At 36.4% G+C, this 27,759-nt stretch overlaps 1 protein-coding gene across 1 annotated transcript in view; it reads right to left on the bottom strand.

Annotated features, from left to right (window-relative positions):
• The window catches only part of LOC118625027 (fibrous sheath-interacting protein 2-like), an 85,455-nt gene that overhangs the window by 47,171 nt on the left and 10,525 nt on the right, over positions 1 to 27,759 (bottom strand). The window contains 5 exon segments of the mRNA XM_036253344.1: positions 1,426 to 1,489; positions 3,832 to 3,938; positions 5,143 to 5,185; positions 6,000 to 6,112; positions 17,724 to 17,886. Coding sequence (XP_036109237.1) covers positions 1,426 to 1,489; positions 3,832 to 3,938; positions 5,143 to 5,185; positions 6,000 to 6,112; positions 17,724 to 17,886 — 490 coding nt within the window.

Consider the following 27,759-nt stretch of genomic DNA (forward strand, 5'->3'; position numbering starts at 1 on the left):
ATAACAAATCAAAAATAAGATAATGTGAATGATAAACTGTTCTTCAAATTCATAATAAAAAAGAGAAAAGGAAAGGCATCTAGTGTGAGAATATAATTACGCTACCATACCCAACAAATGATTCGTTATCTGGAATGTATCAAAACCTGCTTATGAATCAGTAAGAAACAGAGGCATAATAGGATAGAGACTTAAGTGAAACCATCAAAAAACAGGATCTCCAAATAGCCAATATAGATATGACTTCGCCCAGCTGGTGTGGCTCAGTGGTTGAACATTACTTATGCACCAAGAGGTCACCAGTTCAATTCCCAGTCAGGGCATATGCCCAGGCTGTGGGCCAGATTCCCAGTGTGGGGCGTGCAGGAGTCGGCCAATCAATGTTCTCTCTCAATGATGTTTCTCTCTCTCCCTCCCTCCCCCTACCTTTCTATCTAAAACCAATAAAGAAAAAAAAAAAAGATATGAAACTTCATTAATAATAAGACAAATGTTCATTTAAACCTCAATGAGATACCAACCCACCAGAATGGCTAAAATTAAATATTAAAACACTAAGAGGAAGGATATGAAATCATAAGATCTCTCACTAATTGATAATAAAAATTTATGCTGTGACCCCTTTGGAAAGTTTTTGAGCATCATCTACCAAAATTGAATATACAGATACATACATAATAACCCAAAGGTTTATTCTTAGATATATATCCACTAAAACTCTCTCTCTCTCTCTCTCTCTCTCTCTCTCTCTCTCTCTCTCACACACACACACACACACACACACTACAATTCATAAAAAATTTCTTTGTCAACTCATATCTGGAAAAATCCAGTGATGAGTAGTAGAATAAGTTATTGTACAGTTCATAAACTCTCTCTCTCGCTCGCTCTCTTCTTCCCTCCCTTCCTCCCGTCCTCCCTTCCACTCTCTAAAAATTGGTGGGAAAAAAAATCCTCAGTTGAGAATTAACAGCAACAACAAAAATATTATTACTTAAAGTAATAAAAGTTTGGAATGCATTTAAAAAATCAACATTATTAATAGAATAAAGGAGATTCAATGTAAAAATATGAAAATTTATACTATGGCAAGCACAATTTATTTTTGAATTGGGAAGATAGTATGTCTCAAATATGTCTATCCTATGAAAGCTTCCCTGACTACCCTAGGTAGACCTAGGCACTGTCTTCTCTCTACTTGCTCTGATTTGTCTGTTGTCTTTATTGCACTTATCATACTGTGTTGTGGTTACTGGCATGGCTATTTCTTCACTTCACTGTACCAGCCCTGGGTAAGAACCATGGGTTTCCTTCATTCAGTATTCAGCACCATACCTGGCATGAGTCAGGAGCTCAATAAATGTTAGTTGAAAGAATAAATTAAAAGTTTGCATAATGTACTTAGTAGCTGTTGTTGATATTTACCTGATTCACAGATGTAGCTTGATCTCTTGTTTTGTCTTTTACTCCAGTCACTGTTTATCTCCTTCTGTATAATCCAAACAACAAAACAAACATCTTGAAATGATTTTTGCCCCAGGATTTGAAGGACTGGAGCATCAGCTACTAATATATGTGTGTATGTATGTATGTGCCTGTGTGTGTGTGTGTATGTGTATGACAAAAATTTAAGATTTTGAGAATTTCCCTTACATGTCAATTTTTAAGATGTATACACATTTTGCACTGTTTATATTCCATCTATAATTTACAGAATTTAAAATTTCATAGTTGGATCATAGGAATTCCACAAGACCACTCACATTTGGTGATTTGTTAAGACTCATGGGACTCAGAATATATGTGTACTCACATCTAAGATTTGTTACATGAAAAGGCTACACTATAGAATTAGTAATAGAACAAGACACAGGCTATAAGTATGGGAAAATCCATGCATAGGCTCTCTCTCCCATGGGAGGACATCCTTGAGCATGTTCTTTCTCCAGCAATAAAAAAATGCAGAAATGAGTGCAATGCTTCTACCCTGGGAAATCCATTAGAAACTTAGCACTCGAGGTTTCTATTGAAGGCTGGTCAAGAAGACACCCCTCCCTTAGTGCATACCAAAATTCCAGCCTCCCAAATGTAATTGCATGTTCAGCAAAAATTACATTTTTTTCAGAGTCTAGGTACAGTGCCCCACCTGTTCAGTTAGGAAGAATTCTGTCAGGTGGGGGATGTTACAAAAGCCAAGTTCCAAAATGCTAACCAGATGCCAGCCTTGCAAGCAGGCCCTTCTAGAAGCAGTAGTCTGAAGCCTGCTATGTTGACTCTCCTGCACAATAGTATGCACTAGTATTCTAAAATTTACTGTCTCTGGAGTGCATTGATCAGTAAGGAAGTTAAATAACTCAGTGAAATAAAAGTAGAGGTTAGTTTTTTAAATAAAGCTTGTAATATAGAGAAGTAAGTGGAGCTGGAACAGGTTCTCTGAATGCAAAGGGATGTAACTCTCTAGACTTGTCCAAGAGTTCAACCTGATCAGGGAGGTCAATCCAGAGCAATAGACTTCTCTCTCTCTTTTTCTTTATTTTACAAGTTTTGAAAGATGAAGATAGGACACCAGAAATACATTGTCTGACAGTGGTAGCCTGTTTCCAACAGGCTGAATAATTACATTAATAAAATGCTATTTCTCATAAATTAGATGTTTGTGGACATTTGATACTCATTTAAGATCAATGTGAATGGATAATTTAATGATACACACATTACCTCAAAAAAACTCAGTTATAAAATTTAGACACTGTTTATAAAGGAATTCTTTTGTTTGGTTTTTAGTAAAGGACAAAGCTTTAGAAATATGTTGGGCAATTTGAGAACTTTAAATGTGAAAGGTGTTAAGAAATATTTTTATGACTCAGCATACTTAATGTAGATGTTGATGTACAACATTGAACATTAAACTGTTTAATTATAATAAAACTTCACTACAGAGAAGCATACCATAATATGCATAATAATAATCACACTACATTTTGGAAGTGATGCATAATGTAGTCTACTATATATTATGCATTAGATGACACCAAAAATAATACCACTTTTCACCCTAATCAGGTATAATTCATTTGGAAAGAATTTAAATTTCCAGCTTACTGAAATCTCTTTCAAACCATGTTACCTCTTCAGCACAGTTGAACCAGTTAATACTGTGCTACTAATGGAAAGGAAGATGTGATTTCACTCATAGTAACAAGGTTGCAAGCGATAGAGAAAATAATTATGTCCAGAAGCCGAACCCTGAATCTTTGCTGGTGACTTTCCAACAGCAGGTAACTTGATCACTGGTCAAAGCAAATTGGGTGAGATAGTGTGGCTGTCTCTGAACAATTTATCAGTACTAGTCAAAGCCAGTCAAAGAAACTCAATTTGATACTTCCTCTTACGGCTACAAGTACATTCTGTGAACTTTTTTGTACTTCAGGAAGGCTATCCTAGAGCTATTAAAATGTCATGGCATGATTGTCCAGCCGTTGTGGCTTCGTGGTTGAGTGTCGACCCATGCACCAAGAGGTTGCCGGTTCGATTCCTGGTCAGGGCACATGCCCAGATTGTGGGCCCAATCCCCAGTTGGAGGCCTTCAGGAGGTGGCCAATTGATGTTCTCTAATCATTGGTGTTTCTATCTTTCTCTCTCCTTCCTCTCTCTCTCTAAAATCAATAAAGAAAAACATATATTTTAAATATATTATGGCATGATGAATTTCAGGGCATAAAGCTGTTCTGCATGGTCACTTTATGAATGAATTTTTTTATACCAATGATGATCTTAAGTTGGTACTTCATTAATTCTGTTTGCATTCGGGGCAAAAGAAATATTGTATACCTCAACTTTTGTAGGACCCATATAAGACTGTGAAGATCTGGGAAAATTTCTTGTGGGTGAAGGTTGAGCTGGAATAAATGGATCTTGAGCTGAGATGCACATACCTCCTAGAAAAAGAAGAGATACTCTTAAATATGAGAAGATATATTGCTGAAACAAGGGTGAATATTGATGAATAGAATTGATCCATGTTCTCCCTGCTGAGCTACCACAATCACTGAATTAAAACAATAGGGGATTTATTTGCATTAAAGAAGTGTCTAAAAGGATAGCATGACCCTTTTTGATGATCACTGACTACACATTTCCAACATTTCCAGTGGTTCACCATCAGTTCCTAGGACAAGACTTAACTCTGATCCTAAATTATTTAATATTATGATCAGCTTTATCCCAGTAGCTAACCAGAGACCATGGCCAGAGAAACTGTTTCATTTAGTTCAATCTGCAATGAAAAACCACTAACAACTTGAATAACCAAAGCTGTTTTTTTTTTTTAGGAAGAATTCTTTCATAGCAAATGCATGGTAGATTAAAAATAGGAGGAAGATGCTGGAAGAGGGGCACTAAAATTGTAAAGGATGGAGGAACCAAGGGCAGAAGCTGTGGGAAGGGGAAAGAGGAGGGCGAGGCAAATTAAGAAAGTGGATTGGACAGGAAGTGGCAACTTTGGGATGCAAAGTACAATAAAGAAGAAGAGTCAAAGATAACTCAGGTTTTGTTTCTAGGTGAAAATAGAAGGATCAGGAAGATGAAGAATTTGATTTTGTATTGAGTTTGAGGTGGTCATTGGCCACTGGATGGAGATGTGTGATTTTCTGTGTGTGTATGTGGGATATGCATAGGAAGGAGCTTTTTAGTGATGTCCAGAAATCTAACAAGGCATATAAAAGTACGTAAAATCTTAGTCCATATACATTGCATTCACGGGGATATGGGAAATAGGATGAATTGTCTATGGGGAATTGATGGCACTGGTCCCCAAATGGACCTTCCTGGGACAGATTTCTTTATTGTAACCTACTGAACCATGATGTCAGCAATCACTCTACCTGTCACTATAAACAGCTACAGCAGGGAGCCTAACTTCCACCCTTTGCAAATTTCAAAAGCTGTACTCATCAAGCAATTACTCAAATATTTGAGCGAATTATAACATATGTAATAATATATAATGTTATACCATGCTTTATTTTCTAAGATAACCATGATTTTTATAATCAGGTAAAACAAATAGCTTGAAAAACTATGATGAAACCATAATCATATTCTTAATAAACAACAAAATGATGAATGTTTTCATTTTCTTACCTCTATCATCGTACATACTTGTTTTTTTATATAATCCATTTTTCTATGTGGTACAACATTAAAGAGAAAAACATTTATTAGTAACTGTACTTGTGAAAAATATTTTACCTTCTATCAACCAATATAGGCCTTTTTTTCCTACCCTTTATCTCCTAAGTCTCTCAGGAAAATTGTTTTAGGGACAATCCATCTTCCCAACCTCCTAGGATACCTTTCACAGGGATCTCAAATTTAACTATTTTGAAATTGAGTTCAGTATGTAACAATGTACAAATTTGTTCTTCTTCCAATATTCCATATTTTGTTTAAAGCTTGGAGTCCATTTCATATTTGGTTCTAAAAGTTTAGAATCACAGAGTTTGTTTCAGGGCAAGATACTCCAATTTATTCTAACAATCTAATGCTTGATATAGCTTAGAAGCAAAATAAAATTTATCATCCCAGGATCTCATTTTATTGTTAAAACATTTTACTGTGTCTCTCTGGCCTACTAGACAATGAGTTCTCAAGTGATTGTCCTATTTATCTTTATACCCCATGTGACCCCTTTTTCTCATTTTCCCTTCCCTCTGGCTTAGCACAGAGTTTGGCCAACAGTAGGTGCTCAATAAATATTACCTGCTATTATTATTATTATTATTATAATTGCTAAATGTCTGTTCAGGTTAGTTTCTGCTAAATTATATGAGTATAGCCCATAGGTAATTCAGCACTTAGGGAACGGGATCAGATCTCATGAAGAGACCTTAATATTCCTAACCAATCCGTACCATGCTGGTAGTGAAAGAGTTCATAGAGGTGAAAATTAACTAGATAAATTAATAATCACTGTACAAATTTGAGACATAATTTTATACCTTTTGTTCAATACCATTATCTCGTATGTTTGCTTGACAAAGAACTGTAGTTGCTGATTTTTTGACAATGTTCTTTGAACAACTTGGAGATTGTTGAATATTTGTTGTGGGTTCTAAAAGTAAATGAAAGAAAAAAACACTGTAGATTTTTAAAAAATGACTTATTGAAGTATGATTGAAATACAATAAACTTTGCTTATTTATTTTATTTTTTAATTCTCACCTGAGGATGTTCTTCCATTTTTGTTAAGATAGAGTGGGAGGGAGAGAGAGGAAGAGAGGGAGAAAAAACATCAATGTGAGAGAGACACACCGACTGGTTGCCTCCTGCACAACCCCAACCAGGGCCCAGGATGAACTGCAACCCAGGTAAATGTCAACCGGAATCGAACCTGCGACTCATTGGTCCATGGGCCAATGCTCTAACCGCTGGGCCAAACCAGCCAGAGCTAAACTTTGCTTATTTAAACTGAATGGTTTTGTCAACTTTTCAATATCTACAACTTTGAAACCATCACTGATATCAAAATAACATTTCCAATACCTGCAAAGGATTGATTTTTCACCCATCGTTGTAATCCATCCATCTTTGTTCTACCAACCTTTGACAACACGGGTCTCTACCTTTCACACACAAGGCTATCTTGGCTTTTCTAGAATTCTGTATGAATGGAGTCATATAGTCTGTAGTCTTATTTTTTACCTGGCTTCTTTCACTCAACATAATGTCACATGTGTTAATAATTTGTTCCTTTTTTTCCTGAGACTTCCAGTGTATGCAGATGTCACTTTGTTTTTATCCATTCCCTGTTGTTTGGGTTGTTTACCATTTTAGCCTCTTGCAACTAAACCTTTATGAACTTTCATACACAAGTCTTTGTGTGGACATATTGTTTTCATTTCTGTTGGGTAAATACCTAGTAGTGGGATAAATGGTTCATATGGTAGGTATGTGTTTAACTTTTAAGAAATGCCAACTCTTTTCCAAAGTGGTTTTACCATTTTACGTACCATTTAACAGCGCATCAGCGTTTCACTTCTTCCACATCTTGTTAATAGTTAGTAAGCAGAAGAAAGGAAATTGTAAAGATCAAAGTAAAAATAAAATAGAAAAATGAGAAAAAAAATGGAACTAACAGCTGAATCTGAGTAGTTAAAAAAGGTATAAGCCAGACTGATCAGAAAAAAGAGAAGACACAAATTTCTAGTATCAGAAAAATTAGAGATGACAGCACAACAGAGTTCACAGATAATACTGAAAATACTAATAAAGGAACACTATGAAAACGTATGGCAATAATTTTATTTTATTTATTTTATTTCTTTTATGTTTTTTTTATTCTCACCCGAGGACATTTTTTCATTTTTTTTTTTTTTTTCAGATAGAGTGGGAGGGAGAGAGAGGAAGAGAGAGAGAGAGAGAAACATCGACGCGAAAGAGACACATCGAGTGGCTGCCACCCGCACAACCAACCAGGGCCGGGGACAAACTGCAACCGAGGTACATGCCCTTAGAGGGAACCAAACCCGGGTCTCTCTGGACCGCAGGCTGACGCTCTAACCGCTGAGTCAAACCAGCCAGGGCGATGGCAATAATTTTAAAAATTATATGCAAGTGACAAATTCCTAGAACAGTACAAACTACCAATTTCATTCATGAATAAATAGATAGTATGAAGAACCTCGTATGTATTAAAGAAATTAAATGTGTAGTTAAAAACATTTCCACAAAGAAAACTCCAGGCTCATGTGACTACACTTCTGAATTGTACCAAATATCTAAGAAGAAATCACATAATTCTACACAAACAATTCCAAAAAATCGAAAAAAAAGAGGAGTGAATGTCTTATCCAAATCGTATTTGGAGACCAGGATCATTGTGATACTAAAATCATTGCAAGATATTACAAGAAAAGAAAACCTCAGTCAATATTCCCTTTGGGCAAAGATAAAAAAATTATAAATAAAATATGCTGAAAATAATATATAATAAAGATAATGTATATTGAATAAATGAGGTTTATCATAAGAATGCAGTGTTGGTTTAACAATCAAAAATAATTCAAAGTACTTATTGATGTGGACCACAGTGAGGTGATTGCAGGGTGGGGGGTAGAGGTGGAAGAGGACATAGAGGTGATAAATGTTCAAGGAAAAATAAATAAATAATTAAAAAAATAAGTCAAAATAATTGGTCACATTAAGTGAAAAAAGGAGAAAATTTAGAGCATTATCTCAAAGATGCACGAAAAATATGTGATAAAACTTAGCATCCATTCATGACAAAACCTCTTAGTGAACCAAGAAGATTATGCTAAGTCCTTTCTCTGATAAAGCTATGTTCAAGGGTCTAGAGCTAATATTCTAACTTCCCTTAAGTTTTGGAACAAGATTAGAATGTACACAGTCACCATTTTGTTTAACACTATCCTGAAGGTCCAGAAAGAAAAAGAAATGAAAGGTGAACCTAAATAAAATCCCAGTAGACTATGTTGTAGAAATTGAAAAGCTGCTTCTAAATTTCTACAGAAGTGCAAAGGCCCTAGAGAAGTAAGTCAGTCTTGAGAAATAACAAATGTTGGAGAACTCAAACTGCCAAATTTCAAGATTAATTATAAACCTACAGTAGTTAAGAGGATACTGTCATCACTTTAAGACAGACAAATAGATCCATAAAACCAAAGAGAATGTCCAGAAATAGGTCCATCTATATACGGTCACTTTGATCTTTTCAGAGATGCCAATAAAACTCAATGTTAAAGTAGTTGAAGGTATACAACATAAGCTTGTATAATCCTGTCTTTCCAGATAGCAAAGAAGCTATCAAAAATCATTAGGGTTATGTCACAAAGGACTCAGTGTTATACTGATGGGACTCCCATGGGCCAGAGCTGTCACAATCTCAGCATTAATAAATGTAATAACAGCAACGTATTGAAGCACATCAAATTTACTTAAATACACAAATTCATGACACAAAAAAATAATTGCTTGATGTTGGAGGATGCTACTGAACCATTCCTTATATTGAAAACTGATAAGAAGGTAAAATATTAAGCATCAGTCTGCTTTTCTTAAGCATCATATACTATAGTGTAACCAAACAGTAGTTGAGGGGAAGTTTCTTTTTATAGAGATATTCCAGATTATCTATGAAACAGGAATGATAGAGTTTAAAACATTCCAATCTTGCAGCTCCTAATTAATTATTAAATCTAGATTTTGAGTGTAAATGGCTACAAACATCACAAAGAGAAAGACAATGAAATATATGCCTCCTGGTGAGAAGACACAGCATTATCTCTAAGTCAGTTTTGCTAAAAAACAAAAACACCTGAAAGTATATTTCTCCAATCAATATTTCACAGAAAATACAGAGGAAATAACATACATAATTATACTATATAGATGCAATCAGCAAAAGTTTAGTCTGTGAGGAGTTCAACAGAACAAGCAGAGCAGTGTATTCAACAAATACCTTGTAATTTATAAAAAGAGGGCGACAGAGAGGTAGAGGGATGTATAGGACAAACTACTGCAATGTGCATTAACGTAGATTCAAAAGAAAATCAAAATATTTTTATGGCATTCATGATATTAGTTAAACAGTGCTTAAATATTTGGTTCATAAAAGAATTACTCATTTGTACAATGCGACAATGGTATTGTTGTTATGCATGAAATGTAATCTTCGTCTTTCAGTTACATCCCGACATATTGATGGATGAGCTGGTTTTATGGGTGGGAGGTGCTTGAAAACAGTATGGCAGCAGAGAGAGGTCGAGTGCATGGCCCAAACAAAGCTTTCCATGAGTTGTTGTTGGAATTAAATGAATGGCACATAAGGGTTCTGTTGTTTTTATACTTTTATGTTTGGGATGTTTAGTAAGAAAGCTAAAAAAAAAGTCAGTGACAATGCTGTAGAAATATATGCTGCATAAATAAGACAAAAGATTAATATCTTTTCCATAGCAAAGGTAACTCATACAGAATTACCTCAAATAAACAGTAACAAAATCTACAAACTATGAAGGAAAAAATGTAAAATTTTATTGCATAGAATTAATACTGCACATCTAAAGATAAAGAGATAGAAGCAAACCATAAGTTGGAAGAAATTTGTGATACCATATAAATGTATATATTAATGAGTGTCTAGTATGCCTAAAAAAATCTTTCAAAACCAAAAGAAAAGCAACCCAGTAAGAAACAGGACAAGAGCCCTGGCCGGTTTGGCTCAGCAATTGGAGCGTCGGCCTGCGGACCAAAGAGTCCCGTGTTTGGTTCCCGCTAGAGGCACGTACCAAAAAAAAGAAAAGAAAGAAACAGGAAAGATATTTGAAAAGATAATTTCTCAGAAGAGGAAACATGACTCAGAAATCCTGTACTGAGGTATGTGACCCCTAGAAAATTTCTTGTCCACGAGTACCAGGAATTATATATGTACAAGAATGTTTAGCCAAAGATTGTTCAAGTAACAGATAAGTCTATCAACAGAAAAACTGATGTATACATTGTGATGCAGTCACATAATGAGATAAGATCTGTAAAGAAATTAAGTGTCAGGCAGCACATAGATAACACTTCTGAAACATAAGGCAGAGTGTAAAAAGCAAGTCACAACAGCATATCAGTCACATTAAGGTATCTTCATAATGGTATCTGTACATGCATGTCTACATATGTTTGAGGGTACATATTCATGTAGCAAATATATTTTAAAATAACGGGTCTGATAATCACCAGATTTGGATAATAGTTCTGTTTGTTTAGGAAAGAGGTCTAAAAGAGGGGGAAAATGAAAACAAAGGAACCCACACCAAGAAACATCATAATCAAACTGCTGAAAACTACCCCCTGCAAAACCAAAAGTCCTAACAACCAGAGGAAAAGGTCACATTACTGTAAGAAGATTAAAAATTCAAATACTGTAGTTATTTCATTAGAACCATGGGGACCACAGAAAAGTGGAACAACATTTTTTAAGACCTGCGGGAAAAAACAAAACAAAAAACACCTATCAACTTGCAATTCTATATCAGGTGAAAAGAGAACCTTTCAGGAATGAAGGTAAAATAAAAACATTTGTAGGTGAAGAAAATCTAAGATAATTCAGTCCAGAAAATCTGTAAGAGATGTTAAGGAAAGTTCTATAGACTGATGGATGGAAGGAAGGAAGGAAGGAAGGAAGGAAGGAAGGAAGGAAGGAAGGAAGGAAGAGAAACCTGGGATATCAGGAATAAAAGGGCAACCAAAATGGTAACTGTTCAAGTGCATATAATAGACGATTCTTCCTCTATTCAGTTATTTAAAATCAAATGTATTACATCCTTTAAGTGGCTGTTTGGGGTATGTACATGTAATACATCACAACTATAACAAAAGTCAGAGGCATTGAAGAGACACATATAGTGGTAAGGTTTTCACATTCCACTTAAAGAGGTAAAATATTTATTCATAATTAATTGTAAAAGCTAACCAAATACATTGTTATCTAGAACAATAACTTGAAAAATCTCTACAAAAATATATAGTAACAAAAATAGCCATGGACAACTGGAAACCAAATTTAAATAATACCATGTGCAATAGTATCACAAAATGAAGTATTTATGCATAAATACAACACAACATATATAAGATCTCTATGCTGAAAACTATGAAATATGTATGAAAGAAATCAAGGACAACCTAAATAAATAGAGATACCATATTTATGGATTGTAAGACCCTGTATAGTAAAGATTTCTTTTCTCCTCATAGTGATGTGTAGATTGCTTTAATGTACTTCATTCAAAAATCCCAGCATAACTGTTGTAGACAAGCTAATTATAAAATTTACATGGAAAAGGCAAATTGGTTAACCATAAACATTTTGAAGAAGGAAAAATACATTTGGTGAAATTATACCTGATTTTAAGACAATGAAAAGCTGTAATAGTCAAGACAGTGCAGTATCTGCAAGGAATAATCAATGGCACAGAAAATGAAAAGGCATGCCACAGACTGAAAATATGTACAAATAACATAACTGAAAAAGATTTATATAAAATGCATAAATAACTCTCAAGATTCAACATTAAGAAAACTATCCAATGAAAAATGAACAAAAAGTTTCAAAAGATACTTCACCAAGCAGCATTTACAAAATGTTAAGGGCATATGAATGGATATTCAGCATCATTGTACATCAGGGAAATGCAAATGAAAACCACAGTGAGATACCACAACATCTGTTAGAATGGCTAAAGTAAAATTTGCGGGTAATACCAATGGTGGCAAGGATGCACAGCAAATTGCTCTCTCCTGCATTGCTGAGGGAAATGCAAAATGTTATAGCACTCTGGAAAACTGGGGCAGTTCTTTATAAACTTTAGCACATACTCATCATATGATCCAATAATCCCTTTCCTTAATACAAATACTGCTAACCTTTCTACACATAATAATCAAAACCTGAAAATAACCCCGATTTTCTTCAGCTAGTGAATATATAACAACTCTAGTGCAAACATACAATGGAATACACCTCAGCAGTAAAAAGGAGTAAACTGTTGACACATGCAATCATTTGAATGAATTCCAAAGACATTATGAGTAAAAGAAGCCATTAGCAAAAGGTCTGATATCTTATCGTTCTGTTTATAAGACATTTTCCAAAGGAAGAAAAACACTATAGTGATGTCTCGAGAACGTCAGTGGTTACTTGGGGTTATTAGTGGCACGGTGGGAGGTGTGACTCAGAAGGAATGTTGGAACTGTTCTTATGTGACTGTGGTAAAGGTCACTCAAATCTATACATATGTTACAACTCATGAAATTGCACACAAAAAATTCCATTTTGCTTTAGGGTAATTTAAAAGCAAAATAAATACTGCAGGATCCTTTTTTGAAAATGAAAAAATGCAGAGACAAGACCAGAAGCAGGGACTATGGGGAATTCAGGGCTCTGAACTTGGTTTGAGAGTTGCCAGCTACACACTGTGGGGCCCACTATCCCTAGGAGTGTAGAGGTGGTAACTCTGTAGAGTCTGTTCTCAGAGATCCATGATAAAATGGAAACTAAGGAGGTTTGATTTGATTTGGTGAATGGGAAAGAGAGGCACTTCTAATACTACATAACTTGTAATGTCTCTACTGTACATTTCTAAAATTCACAAGAACAAATGACTCATATGGTACTCTTCTTAGAGTACAGGGTGGATAGATACATCCCCCCTTCCCGATATGTATCAATATAGTTTTAGAATTCTCTTTTAATAGGATATGTCTTCCAACTATGCTTAAATTTACAGTCTGATCCTTGGAAGTTGTCACAGATAGCCTGGTAACCCGGTGCGGCTGAAAACAATATTTTCCATGCAGCATCCTTCCTTCATTTCCACTGAGATTTTTTGTATCAGTACGACCAGTCTGGGCTGCATTAAACACTAGTTTAATCACCCTGTGTGAGAAAACTGCTGTGTGAAGATCACCCTGTCTGAGAGAACTGCTTTAGACACGGAGACTTTAATTTTATTGTCCACATTTTGGTAAATGTGGGACTGCTGTTGTCACAATTGTGTGTGTTGTAAGAACTCTTGGTGTTTTATTAAAAAATCATTGGAATTTATAAATGAGATCCATAAAGGTTAGAGATGAATTTCCTCAACCTCAGTGGTTCTGAGAGTGAAATAGAGTTCCAGTTAAGGCTACTCTGTATCTCCCCAGATTTCTGCATCTTGAGGAGCCCGACTAATCCAATTACAGACTCAGGGAGGAAAGATTTTGCCATTTATTCTTTAGATTTTAACTGGTAAGAACAAAGGATTTAACTTTTATATTTTAATTTTTTTCCCTGGAAATTTAATAGTGGGAGATTAATATTGTTCAATTTTTACCAGTCTTATCCTTTGGCTAGTGTAATATTTGGAGAATTTTTATGCTGTCACCTGGGTTCCACTGAGCTCACAGAGACAACACGAAGTAACATAGTATGAGATAAATTATAAACGGATATTTCAATAACATTCACAGTGGCTTTATTATAGTAAGAAGCTAGGAAAACTTCAGGGCAGGAATAATAGAGGAATCGAGGAAGATTGCCAAAGCCCAAATGCTTGGCAGGCCACGTGTAACAGGGTGTTATTTTCAGAACAAAGGGTTAAAACTTACTCTCTCACAGAGGAATGAAGGTGAGGAAGAGGAAAGGAAGCAGGACAGGAGGAGGAGGAGGAGGCCTAATTCAAGTTCTCACTAAGACTACTTAGTGCAAACCATCCTGAAGCTCTTAAAACAGCAGGGAGGAGGGGAAGGAAGAGTGCAGACGTAACTCATCCCACTGTTTAAACAAAGGAGCCAACAATCTCAGGATTTAATTGCCAGGTGCTTCTCATAAATTGTGGAAAAGCCATAAGAAAAAAAAAGAAGAGACCTTTGGAGTTCATCTGTACCAGGATATCTCGCAGAGGAATTTTTAATGAACCTATACATAGGAAGGTATACAAGGCAGAAACCCCCCACCCCACTCCCTCTTCAGATTATGTGAGAGCCCATCTGCACATTATCAGCCAGGTGCATAGATTTGCTTGCCTTGCTTCTTTAATAAAAGTGCATGCTTTAATTTTCTTAATAAATTCACTTTAATACAACACACACACACATAGTACCTGGAGTCACTTGTTTAAATTCATTCATATGAGCTTGACAGAGGGAGATGGGGACAGCCCTTTCCCTCTGACTCAGGGGTTGTCTGATAACCTCTCTGGTGTTTGTGAGAGGTGCCTGCCACAGCTTTGCAGTTAATGTACTTAATATGTGACTCTTCACAGTTTTCTAAATTCATTTTGAGCACTATAAAATTATTTTGTGTGTGTGGGGGGGATTAGGAGGAGGGTGTCAATGGGGGAAAAATAAGAACCATCTATAATAAAAATAATTTTAAAAAATAAAGATAAAATAAATAAATACTTTTGTAAATTGTTAGGTTTCATGCACTGTTCAATAGTTTTAGACCATTTAATTTTTCTAAAATGATACCATGTTAAGTTGAAAATACTAAATCAGTGACTAGAGATCAAATTCGGAAAGGATTAAGGTCATATCACTGTTGGTAAGAATCACTCTAAACCACTCATTTAACAATAGAGAATGGAGGATTGATCTGCATTTAAGCAATGAGGCCATGTAAACACAGTCTTTCCCAATTACTATCTAGTATTCTTATCACACTATTCAATTACCATTAACTCCTTTATTTGCTTTCTGGTCATCAACATGGTAAATTATCTTTATATCATCAGAAATCCTTTTCTTCTTTGGAGAATAAGCTTAAAGAAATGTAATAAAACATTTATTTTTAATCATGATGAAGACAGAATTACCCAAGATAAACGATCTTTTCATGCCCCGGAGGAGCTAAGCCATATGCTAATTTATAGGTGGGACTGTGGGGAGGTATTAGAGAAGACAGAGAGATATGAAATAGGAATAAAGACAGTAACTCTTGAAATATTATCCCTTCAAGTTCAATGAGGGACAGAGTTTTCTTCTGGCAGAGAAGAAAAGCTACGCCCAGCTCAACTGTAACATGTGATTTCCTCTTTGTGGGGATGCATACCATCATAGCTGCTGGCTGGAGACCCACCAGCCCATAGTGACTAGTTCTTCGATGTGCCCCGAAGCCTGGATTAAACAACCATCTACATATCCCTTTTCATGATAGAGATGATTATAGTTCCTGTTCCTAACCATTTGGGAGGACAAGGGATCCTCACAACGTGTGTTCAGTGGGTTATTGGATATGAAATGTGGGAGCGATCTGTCTCCCCACTGGAGCAGATTCACTGGATGGGCCCTCCCTCTCCCATTCTCTGTGTCCCTCTGGAAGCTGCCTACTTTGTGGAAAATGACAACACTATTACAGGTATAATTTCTTTTTATTTGTGAAACAAATATTCTTATGCTCTGTCACCTTGATGACATAAATGAAGTTAATTGATATTCTACTTCAAAAGAGGGGATTTGAAGTCACAAATGTTTGAAATGTCTACTTGAAACTCATTTTTCCTATTAAATGAGAAAGTTAACAGTTGAGTAAGGAATGTATATAGTTACTGAAGTGATTTATTTTCTAAAGCATGACATTGCTGTCATTAACTTAGTGAGCTGGATAGACTGAATTAGTTCATTCAGCAAAAATATATTCAGTGTATACTTCCATGCATACATACAGTACTAGGTGCTCTGTGGAACACAAAGGTTAGAATATTATGGGTGATTAAGGCAGTTGGAACTATGTAATGAGTGTATCAAGAATGACACAAAGTACCATAGGGATCTAAAGAGGAGGGATGTTCCAATTAGGGTTATGAAGAAATACTTCATGGAGGTTTATTTACAGTGGAGCTTAATTGAATTAAAAGAATTGTAGGATTTGGATAGATGGTCAGTGAGCATGTCAGTCCGGACAGAGAAAATTGGAAAAGAGAGGCACAGAAGTATGAAAGGTAATTTGTATTTGAGGAATGGTCAGTAGTCTCATTTGATTGGTCAATGAAATATATTGAGAGTTTACTATAGGCTAGTACTTTTAAACTCTCTAGAGAAATAATATAGGAGTATTATCTTTGTTTTCTAATGATGAAGCTGTGGCTTAGAGGGATGATGTTATTTGTCCAAGCTGTTTATGTGGTTCAAAAATGATAAAGCAGGACCTGAGCTTCATCAATTTGGCTCAAGAGTCTATATGTGTAACATTTAGGTCACAACTCTCTTCTTCAAGGAGTCATGTAAAATAAAGAAAAAAAAAATGTTCGTTTTGGTTTGAACTCTAGATGGTGATGAATGGTTGCCTAAGTAGTCTGAGCTTCATTTAAGACGGAATGGGGATCTTTAAGTTTTGGGGCCAGGAGAAGAAACAATCAGAAGAAAGTTTAAAGTATAAAGTATAATTAGGTAGGAGTTTAAAAAAATGAATTTGAATTAGGTGTAGTCAAGGACCACTGGAGACTATTTAGTAATTTACTGGAGTGACCTTGGTAGGCACTCATCCAGAAAGAGGATTAATGGGACAGAGATAAAATTGATGAGATGCTATGATGATAACTGCATGGAAGATGATCATGTTTTTCCTGATACTACATAGTCACAGATAAATAAAATAAGTCTACATTTTTGCATTCTGCCCATGAAAGTTTAATTAACATTATTAATTAAATTGATTTGATCAAGTTCCCTATAGTTTTATAATAAGTAAAGGGAAGCTGGTAGAGATCAGGCATAGCAGAGTTGTGACCTAATGTTTCTTCTTTAAACTTTCTCCATTTCCATCTGTTTTCCCTCCCATTCTTCCTTACTTTCCTTCCTTCTCTAACTCCTCCCTCCTTCTTCCCTTTGTTTTTATCTGGTACTGTCTATTCTCTCTGCCTGACACCATAGCAGAAAACTATGTTGGTATGTCATAGCCATTATCTTACACACAACTTTTTCAAGTTTCAGTAGCAAAAATTACATTATTTTCAGTAGACAAAAATTGGTTAGAACTGCAGTATAGGGAAGCTTGTCCACTGAACCACTTGGTAAGGTTATTCTGATTCACTTTGATTTGTACATATATGTCTACTTTTCAACTTGAACTGTAGTAGGCAAATGCCTAGAACCATGCCTGGTACAAAGCAAGTCGAGCAAGTGTAAGAAAATAAAGTTTTATAAAAGAAATTTTATACAAAAGCATAGGAAAGTACTTTCTACAGAACCACAACAGCTTTTAGTGTTCTTACATTCACACTGTGTTCCATCTTGTCCTCTGTAATCATATACATTTTTTTCCAAATCTTCCCCTTTCAAGCCGTTTTCTTGCATTTTTTTAAAATGATAATCCACTTTTCTCTCTACAAGGGATTGTTTCTAAAACATTAAAGACAATATATTGGTTAACATCCACTTGCTATTTAGAAATGCGCAACAAATATTTATAATATGAAATGAACAGTCATTCCTGTCTTGTGACTTGTAAGGTTACTCTGAGTACAAATAACGGAGAGTAGGAAGGGGTAAATTTCCATTTTGGGTCAAACATGATGAATATACACAGTTAATGTGTAGATGCAACTTACATAACTGCAAATTTTAAAGGAAGCAGTCCAGTTTCAGATCAGAAAGGGGTCTCTTCATCCATACCTATCCTGGGAATTTCTTTTTTGTTTGCGTTTTATTTTTATTTTGTTGATTTGTTTGTTTATTTTCATATTATTTATTTTACTTTATTTTATTTTTCCTTCACCATTTATCACCTCTATGCCCTCTTCCATCTCCACCCCTCTACTCTCCCCCTCCCCTGAAATCACCACACTGTTCTCCATGTCCATGAGCTTCCTCTCTCTTTTTCTTTATTTTGCTCAATGCCCCTATTCTGCCTCCTCGCAACCCACCACCAGACTGTCTTCCTGCTCTCTATCTAAGAGTCTATCTCTATTTTGCTTGGTGGTTCAGTTTGCTTATCAAATTCCACATACAAGTGAGATCATAGGGTACTTGTCTTTCTCTGGCTGTCTTATATTACTTAGTATAATGCTTTCTAGGTCCATTTATGCTGTCACAAAGGGTAAGATTTCCTCCTTTTTACAGCAGAGTAGTATTCCATTGTGTAAATGTACCACAGCCATTTCATTAGCCCAAGTGTCCATCAGTAGGCGAGTGAGTAAAAAAGCTGAGGGAATTTCTAAATCACCTTCAATTGGAGGGTTTCTTAGTGAGTTAACCACAAAGTTTTTCAGGTCTACCATAGGTAAAAATAATATTAATACATGAACTGTGACTTCCCTTTGTGAATCTCTTGATTAGTATTGATCCTGGATGTACCAGGAAGGATGTAATTGCACAGAGTAATAACCCCAGAGCTCCTCAGGTGGTTCCCTAGCATATTCAGCAGAAAATGGATCAGTACATGCATGTGAACAAAACTACCCAAGGCCACAGAAAGGACCATCCGAAAGTATTAGAATAGCACTCCTCACCTACCTATCTTGTCTATTCCCACCAGCTACTCTGGGAACATTTATTCACAGTGCACTGGGTAGAGTACTAAAGTGGGTCCTGCCTCAACAGTGGGGAATAACTCGTCCCAGGTTAAACATGGTTCTGGCTCTACCTAACAAACATTAAAAAGCCAAACCTATAACAATCAAACTGATTCTAAATAAATTATCTACATCTAAGGAAAAGCTAAAATTATTTATAAAAATATAAAAATACTTAACACCCAAAAAGTAAAATTCATGATATCTGGCATCCAATCAAATACTACTAAGCATTTAAAGAAGCAGAGAAATATGACCCCTCAAGTGAGTAAATCAATCATAACTGACCCAGAAATGACATAAATGTTAGAATTAAAGAAAAGAACATTAACAATGATAACATAATTGCATCCCACATATTCACAAGGCAAAGAGACATGAAAGATATAAAAAGGATCAAAATCAGTTTTTTAAATGCGTGAGACAGTAATACAATGGACACATTAACGCCATAGTAGACAATTCAGAACAAGAGCTTAATTAATGTCTGTTGAGGAACAGAAACTATCCAAAAGGAAAAGACTGTGAGAAAAAAGTCACAATGAAAAGAGTATCAGTGAGACATGGGATATTATCAAGAGGCCTGATAAGTCTGTAGAGAGGAAAGAGGGGAAAAATAAGTATTTGACAATAATGTTTGTCCTCACTGCTTCTATTCAACATTATTCTGAGGTTTTAGTCTATGCAGTCAGGCAAGAGAAGAAATACAAAGAGAAGAGAATTTGAAGAGAAGAAATGAAACTACCTTTATTTTCAGACAATATGATCACTTGTGTAGAATATCAGTTGGCATCTGGAAAAAAACAACCTACTAGAACTAATAAATGATTTTAAATAAAGCAGAATACAAGATGAATATAAAATTGCTTTTCCATATACTAACCTCTAATTTGAAAAAAAATTATAGTAGCAAAAATTATAAAATACTTAAGGGTGGATCTATCAAAAATATGTAAGACTTGTATACTGCAAACTCATAACATTGATCAGAAAAGTTAAGGATACCTAAATAAATGGAGAGACATAGTTGGTTCATGAATTAGAAAAGTCAGTATTATTAAGAGAGCAACTGATTCCACACTGATCTATTAACTCAAAACAATTCAAATCAAAATCTCAGTAAGATTACTTTGTAGAAATTGACAAGCTGATTCTAAAACTTATATGGATATGTTAAAGGCCTTAGTTTAGCCACAAAAAGTTTAAAAGTGGAGAATATAATAGAAAGGCTAATAGTACTTATTTAACAATTATTAAAAATACAGTAATCATTGGTTATGTATATGTGCCATGCGGCGAAGGTGGGGGTGGGGAAGGAGTATGGAGGAAGGTGTCAATGGGGGAAAAAAGGAAGGACATCTGTAAGAGTTTCAACAATAAAGATAAATTTTTTAAAAAATATAATAAGACAATAAATTAGACAATTAAGTCAAAGATCAAAATAGTTCAAAATTGGACTGGTGCAATTTATTTTCGACCAAGTTGCAGAGGCAAAATCTTTTAAAGATTTTTAACTCTAGTTTAAGCCTATTATTTGGAGCAAAAATATACATAAGGTCAAATTTGAAAGCAAAGATATAGAAATATTGATTAACCACACACAAATGAATTGAAAACCTCTTCTACTAAAACATGATTTAAAAAAGACAATTTAGAATAACTACATTGGAAATCTCCATACTTCAAATAGCTCTGCCATTAACATACTTTAAGCATCCTGTGGTGTTACCATTCCTACCAGTAGTGGTCACGTCTAATGGTTACTCCCCATGCCAGAATTTATGCCACTAAAATTAGCCAGGACTCACTGAACAGAAATTGGCACCAGGGAAAAATTAAGGGAAACCTGAGGCATTCTATTGCTCTCTAAAAACCAAGATATTTTCAGAGATATCTAGAATCAAAGGGGAAAAATTGACCAACTTGGAGAGAACTCCCACTTTAAAAAAGTGGTAAAAAATTGCATATCAGAAAATAATAATTCCACTGAATTGGAATAAGCTGGCCCTGGATGGTGTGGCTTAGTGGTTAGGGTGTTGGCCCACACAAGAAGGGTCATGGGTTCGATTTTCAGTCAAGGGCATGAACTTGGGTTACAGGTTCGATCCTGGCCCCAGTCCAGGTGCATGCGAAGGCAACTAGTGGATGTGTCTTTCTCACATTGATTGTTTTTCTCTCTCTCTACCCCCAGTGACTCCCTCACTTCCTCCTTCCCTTCTACTCTCTCTAAAAATCAATGGAAAAATATCTTCAGGTGAGGATAAACAAAAAATTAAAAATAAAAAATTTGCAATAAGCTTGGAACAAAAAATTGAAACTTGCCATCTGAGTAGTGAGTTTTGGATAATACTAAAAGATACATGTGACAAAAGTAGTTTAAAAGATTATCATACATATTTGAATTTCCAATATTAAAAAAATTGTGATATAGCAGTATATATCAATGTAACCAAATTATGTACATCTTAAAATAAGCTACTTAAGATGATTATTTACAATTATTTACAATTTAGACCAACATTTATTGATATGGCAAGTTGTCAGTGTTAATTAAAAAAAACAATCTAGCCCGGCTGGTGTGGCTCAGTGGTTGAACATCAACCCTTGCACTAGGAGGTTACCCGTTCAATTCCCAGTCAGGGCACATGCCCAGGTTGTGGGCCTGATCCCCAGTGGGGGGCATGCAGGAGGCAGCCAATCAATGTTCTTTCTCTTTAATCAATGTTTCTATCTCTCTCTCCCTCTCCATTCCTCTCTCTAAAAATCAATAAAAAATTTTTTTTAAATAAAATAATAAAAAACAATCTATAGAACAGCCTATGAGATATAACATGAATTTATTTATTAGAATACAAAAACATTCATAGAAATATTATGCAAGTGTATATGTGCCTGTGTGTGTGTGTGTGTGTGTGTGTACTGGTAAGTTAATAGAGTGGTGCTGAGATTAACAAATGATTTATCTTTTTTTAAAAAACAGATTTAAACTCTATATCTTAAAATATTATATATTATTTAAAATGAAATGCACTGGAGATGGCCGCAGGTAGGACCGGAGGGAGGGTGAGTGTGTGAGAGAGTGAGCAAGTGTATGAGAGAGTGTGGGTGGACTTGAAGGTGGATGACCAAACCCCAGCAGTGGAGAGCCACAGAGCAGAAAGTTCCTGTGCTGTGGACGGAGCAGCCAGCTACCTCGGTAAGCGGCCCTTCAGGGTGCTTCTCCATGCGCTGCATGGAGGTCCCACCATTTTGGAAGATCCCAGGTCTTCCCTGGGAGGAGGCAGTGGGAGCAGCTAGGGCCCAGCAACCTGAGCCCACCAGCGCACCTGGCACCATTGGACCAGTGGACACTGTGTCAACACAAACTGGTGCACAGTAGTGGAGCTCCCAAGGTGCTGATCTCGGAAGCCTCAGACAGCCCTGTGCCCAGTACCATCCCCAATAGTAGCACCCCTATCAGAGTCCAGATATACCCCCAGCAACAGAGGCTGGGGGACAGACATCCATCCCCAGGCAACAGAAGCAGAGACCAGCAGCTAAGACCCATCCCCTAAAACTACAGCAAAAGTTGAGCAGGAGTTGAGCCCCACGGGGGCAGTAGCACTCCCCAGCTGCTAGTTGTAGGAACTGGGGCTCCAGAGAGGCTGTGTTGTCCAGTAGCCCACAAGAGCAGTGGGAAGCCTGAGCCCTAGAGAGACTGGTGATCCAAATGCCCGCCTGAGGGAACTGCAGAGTACAGGGCCACCAGAGAGGACTGTGCGACCCAGCAGGGACTGTGCCATCTAGTTACCCATGGGACCTGCGGGGTGCAGAACCACCAGAGAGGCCTGTCAACCCAGCAGTCCATAACATAGGCATAGAGCCGGGTCCCCAAAGGGACTGTGCCATCCAGTTACCCGTGGGACTTGCAGGGTGTGGGGCACCAGAAAGGCCTGTGGAACCAGCAGTGTACAAGATAGGCATAGAGTATATGAAAATGGAGACAGAGTGAATAGAAGCTATACAGACAATCTCCCAGAACCAAATGGGAATTACAACTAAAATAAAGACAAATCCTCAGAAAAAAGCAACAGAAAAGCAACAAGACAGGACCATATAACCAGGGACACTAGTAGGCTCTGCAGAGGCAAGAGAAGGTGGCAGGCTGGAAGCCCACAGACAGCAGCAGTCTTAGCTGTGAGCAGCACCCTGGGGAATAAAGACCAAGCCATTTCCACAGCATAGAGAGCCTGGACAGAGCGCTAAAATAGCCACAGCCATTCACTTAGGGGCTACGGCAGAGGGAGGGCAGACTGGGCTGGAACTCTGTGGGGACAACTGGAATTTGAGGGCACTTGGAGTTTTTGCTGAGTTGTGAACACAAAGGACGGTAGCTAGTGTGCTCCTTCCCAGAGCTGTGGGGAAAAGCTGCAGTCCTCCCCTGCCCCCACCGTCTGGGTTTCAGCTTTTACCAGGTGAGGCAAAGAAATGCAAATTGAGGCTCATTAAAAACCAGCATCTATCCCACTCTCTGGAAATCCTCTTATGCAGAACACCAAGGCTACATTTCAAGGCACTGAGTAACTGAGACTACTAGACTCCAGGAAAAAGCTAGAGGATAACTGAACCTTTCCTGGGTTTGCAAATCCAACCAGGAAAGTAAGACTTGACAGTGGTGTTTAGTGTGGGCCCACCCAGGCTCATCCAAACACAGTGGAGGGAGCCACAAAAAGCAGAACACCAACACCCACAGGGAAAATTTGGCAGGTTGCAAAACCCACTGAGATAGCCAAAATGGTGAAACAAAGAAAAAAATCCCAAATGAAAGAACAAGAGAACTCTATTGAATATGAGATAAATGAAATTAAGCTAAGCAAACTACCAGAGGTAAAGTTCAGAGCCATGGTCTTGAGGAAGCTCAATAGCATGAGTAAGGACATCAGCACCATGAGTAAAGATATAGAAACATTGAAAATCAACCAGGTGGAAATGAAGAATGGCATAGCAGAAATTAGGAACACATTGGAAGGACTAACCAATGGAGTAGAGGAAGCTGAGGACCACATCAGTAAATTAGAAAAAATCAACCAATCAGAAAACCAAAAGGAAAAAACAGGAAGACAGCTTAAGAGAACTGTGGGCATCTGGAAACATAATAACATTCACATCATAGGAGTCCGTGAAGAGGAAGAAAATGGGCAAGGGTTAGATAATATATTTGAAGAAATAGTGACAGAATACTTTCCTAACTTGGTGAAGGAAGAAGGCATTCAAGTTTAAGAAGCACAGAGAGCCCCAAGTAAGAAGAACCTGAACAGGCCCACACCAAGACACATAGTAATTAAAATGCCAAAAAAATTAAAGAGAAAGAGAGAATCCTAAAGACAGCAAGAGATAAGCAACAGGTTACCTACAAAGAAAACCCCATAAGGCTCTCAGCTGACTTCTCAACAGAAACACTACAGGCCAGAAGGGAGTGGCATGAAGTAATCAAAGTCATGAAAAACAAGGATCTGAATCCAAGACTACTCTATCCAGCAAGGTTATCATTCAAAATAGAAGGTCAAATAAAGAGCTTCCCAGACAAAGAAAGGCTAAGGTAATATGTTAACACCAAACCAGCACTGCAAGATATGCTAAAAGTACTGCTCTAATTAGTAGAAAATATGGGAAGAAAAATATAACCACACTAAACAAAAATGGCAATAAATAAGTACATATCAATTATCACCTTAAATCTGAATGGTTTGAATGCTCTGATGAAAAGACACAGAGTAGCTGACTGGATGAGAAAGCATGACTCACATGTATCTTGTTTACAAGAGACCCACCTCACAACAAAAGACTCACCTAGGTTGAAAGTGAAGGGATGGGAAAAAATCTTTCAAGCAAATGGAAAGCAAAAAAAGCTGGGTAGCAGTACTCATATCTGAGGCCATAACTAGAGACAAAGAAGGCCACTACATAATATTGAAAGGATCTATCCAACAGGAAGATATAACCTAGGTAAACATATATGCACCCAATATAGGAGCACCAACATATATTAAAAATCTTCTGGAGGACTTCAAAGGAGAAATCAACAACAGTACAACCATAGCAAGGGACTTCAATACCCTGCTGCATCACTGAATAGATCTTTTAGATGAAAAATTAACAAGTAAACAAAGACTCTAAATGAAGCACTAGATCAAATGGATTTCATAGATATCTACAGAGAATTACACCCCAAAACTGCAGAATTCACATTCTTCTCAAGTGCATATGGGACCTTCTCAAAGATAGACCACATGTTAGGGCACAAACTAAGTCTCTACAAGTTCAAGAAGATTGAAATCATATCAAGCATCTTCTCAGATCACAATGGCATAAAACTAGAAATCAATTGCAATTAGAACATGCAAAGACATGTGAAGACATGGAGGCTAAATAGCATGTTATTGAACAATGAATGGGTTACCATAGAGATCAAGGAAGAAATTGAAAACTTCCTGGAAACCAATGAAAATGAACACACAACAACACAAAAATCTATGGGATGCCGCGAAGGGAGTTCTCAGAGGGAAGTTCATAGCACTACAGGCCTACCTCAAGAAGCAAGAAAAATTTCTAATAGACTATCTGACCTCACAACTTAAGGAACTAGAAAGCAAACAAAAAGAAAACCCCAGAGCAAGTAGAAGGAAGGAAATAGTAAAGATCAGAGCAGAAATAAATGACATGGAGAGCAAAAAAAAAATTCAAAGGATCAATGAAACAAAGAACTGGATCTTTGAAAAGATTAAGAAGATTGATGGACCCTTAGCTAGAATCACCAAGAAACAGAGAGAACCCAAATACACAAAATCAGAAATGAAAGGAGAAATAATAACTGAAACTGCAGAAATACAAAAGATCATTAACAAATATTATGAAAAATTATACGGCAACAAATTCAACAGTCTAACTGAAATGGAGGAATTTCTAGAAACACATAGTCTCCCAAAACTGAACTGGGAAGAGATAGAAAACTTGGACAGACAATAACAACAAACGAAATTGAGGATGTAATCAAGACACTTTCAGCAAACAAAAGCCCAGGCCTGGACAGCTTCATGGAGGAGTTTTACCGAACATTTAAAGAAGAACTAACACCCATTCTCCTCAAACTATTTCAAAAAATTCAAGAAGAAGGAAGACTTCCAAACTCGTTTTATGAGGCCAGAATAATTCTAATTTCAAAACCATAAAAAGACACTACAAAGATAGAAAACTACAGACCAATGTCCCTAATGGACATAGATGACAAAATCCTGAACAAAATACTAACAAATCGAATCCAGCAATATGTCAAAAAAATTATTCACCATGACAAAGTGGGATTCATCCCAGGGAAGCAAGCCTGGTACAATATTCACCAATCAATAAAGTGATACACCACATAAACAAAATGAAAGATAAAAATCACATGATCATATCAATAGATGTGGAAAAAGCATTAGACAAAATCGAGCACCCATTTCTGATAAAAATGCTCAGCAATCTGGGAATAGAGGTATCATATCTCAACATAATAAGGCCATATATGAAAGACCTACAGCCAACGTCATACTCAATGGGCAAAAATTAAAAGCATTTCTCTTAAGAACAGGAACAAGACAAGGATGCACACTTTTGCTACTCTTATTTAACATAGTACTGGAAGTCTTAGCCACAGCAATCAGGCAGGAAGAAAAAAATAAAAGGGATCCAAATTGGAAAAGAGGAATTTAAACTGTCATTATTTGCAGATGACATGATAGTATACATAGAAATCCCCAAACACTCCATCAAAAATTTACTAGATTTAATAAATGAATTTGGCAAAGTAACAGGATACAAAATTAATGTCAAGAAATCAATAGCATTCTTATACACCATTGATGAACTCACAGAAAGAGAAACTAAAAAAACAATCCCTTTTACCATCGTCTCTAAAAAATTTAAAATACCTAGGAATAAACTTAACCAAAGAAATAAAGGACCTATTCACAGAAAACTACAGGTCACTGAATAAAGAAATAGAGGAAGATATAAAAAAGTGGAAGCACATACCTTGTTCATGGTTTGGATGAATTAACATCATTAAAGTTTCCATACTACCCAAAGCAGTCTATAGATTCAATGCAATCCCCATAAAAATACCAATGACATTCTTCACAGAACTAGAACAAATACTTCAAAAGTTCATCTGGAACCAAAAAAGACCTCGAATAGTCACAGCAATCTTGAAAAAGAAGAACAAAGTTGGAGGGATCACATTACCAGATTTCAGGTTATACTACAAAGCCACTGTAATCAAAACAGCCTGATATTGGTACAAGAACAGGGATATAGACCAGTGGAACAGAACAGAGAACCCAGAAATGGACCCAAGGCAATATGCTCAATTAATATTTGACAAAGGTGGCAAGAGCATACAGTTAAGTAAAGACAGCCTCTTTAATAAATGGTGTTGGGAAAATTGGACAGGTACATGCAAAAAAATGAAATTAGACCATCAACTTACACCATACACAAGAATAAACTCAAAATGGATAAAAGACTTAAATGTGACTCATGAATTCATAAAAATCCTAGAACAAAATGTAGGCAACAAAATTTCAGACATCATACACAGCAGAATTTTCACTGATACATCACCTAAGGCAACAGAAACAAGGAAGAAAATGAACACATGGGACTACATCACACTCAAAAGCTT

The sequence above is a fragment of the Molossus molossus genome, unplaced genomic scaffold (genome assembly GCF_014108415.1).
Source record: "Molossus molossus isolate mMolMol1 unplaced genomic scaffold, mMolMol1.p scaffold_m16_p_11, whole genome shotgun sequence".
Classification (NCBI taxonomy): Eukaryota; Metazoa; Chordata; class Mammalia; order Chiroptera; family Molossidae; genus Molossus; species Molossus molossus.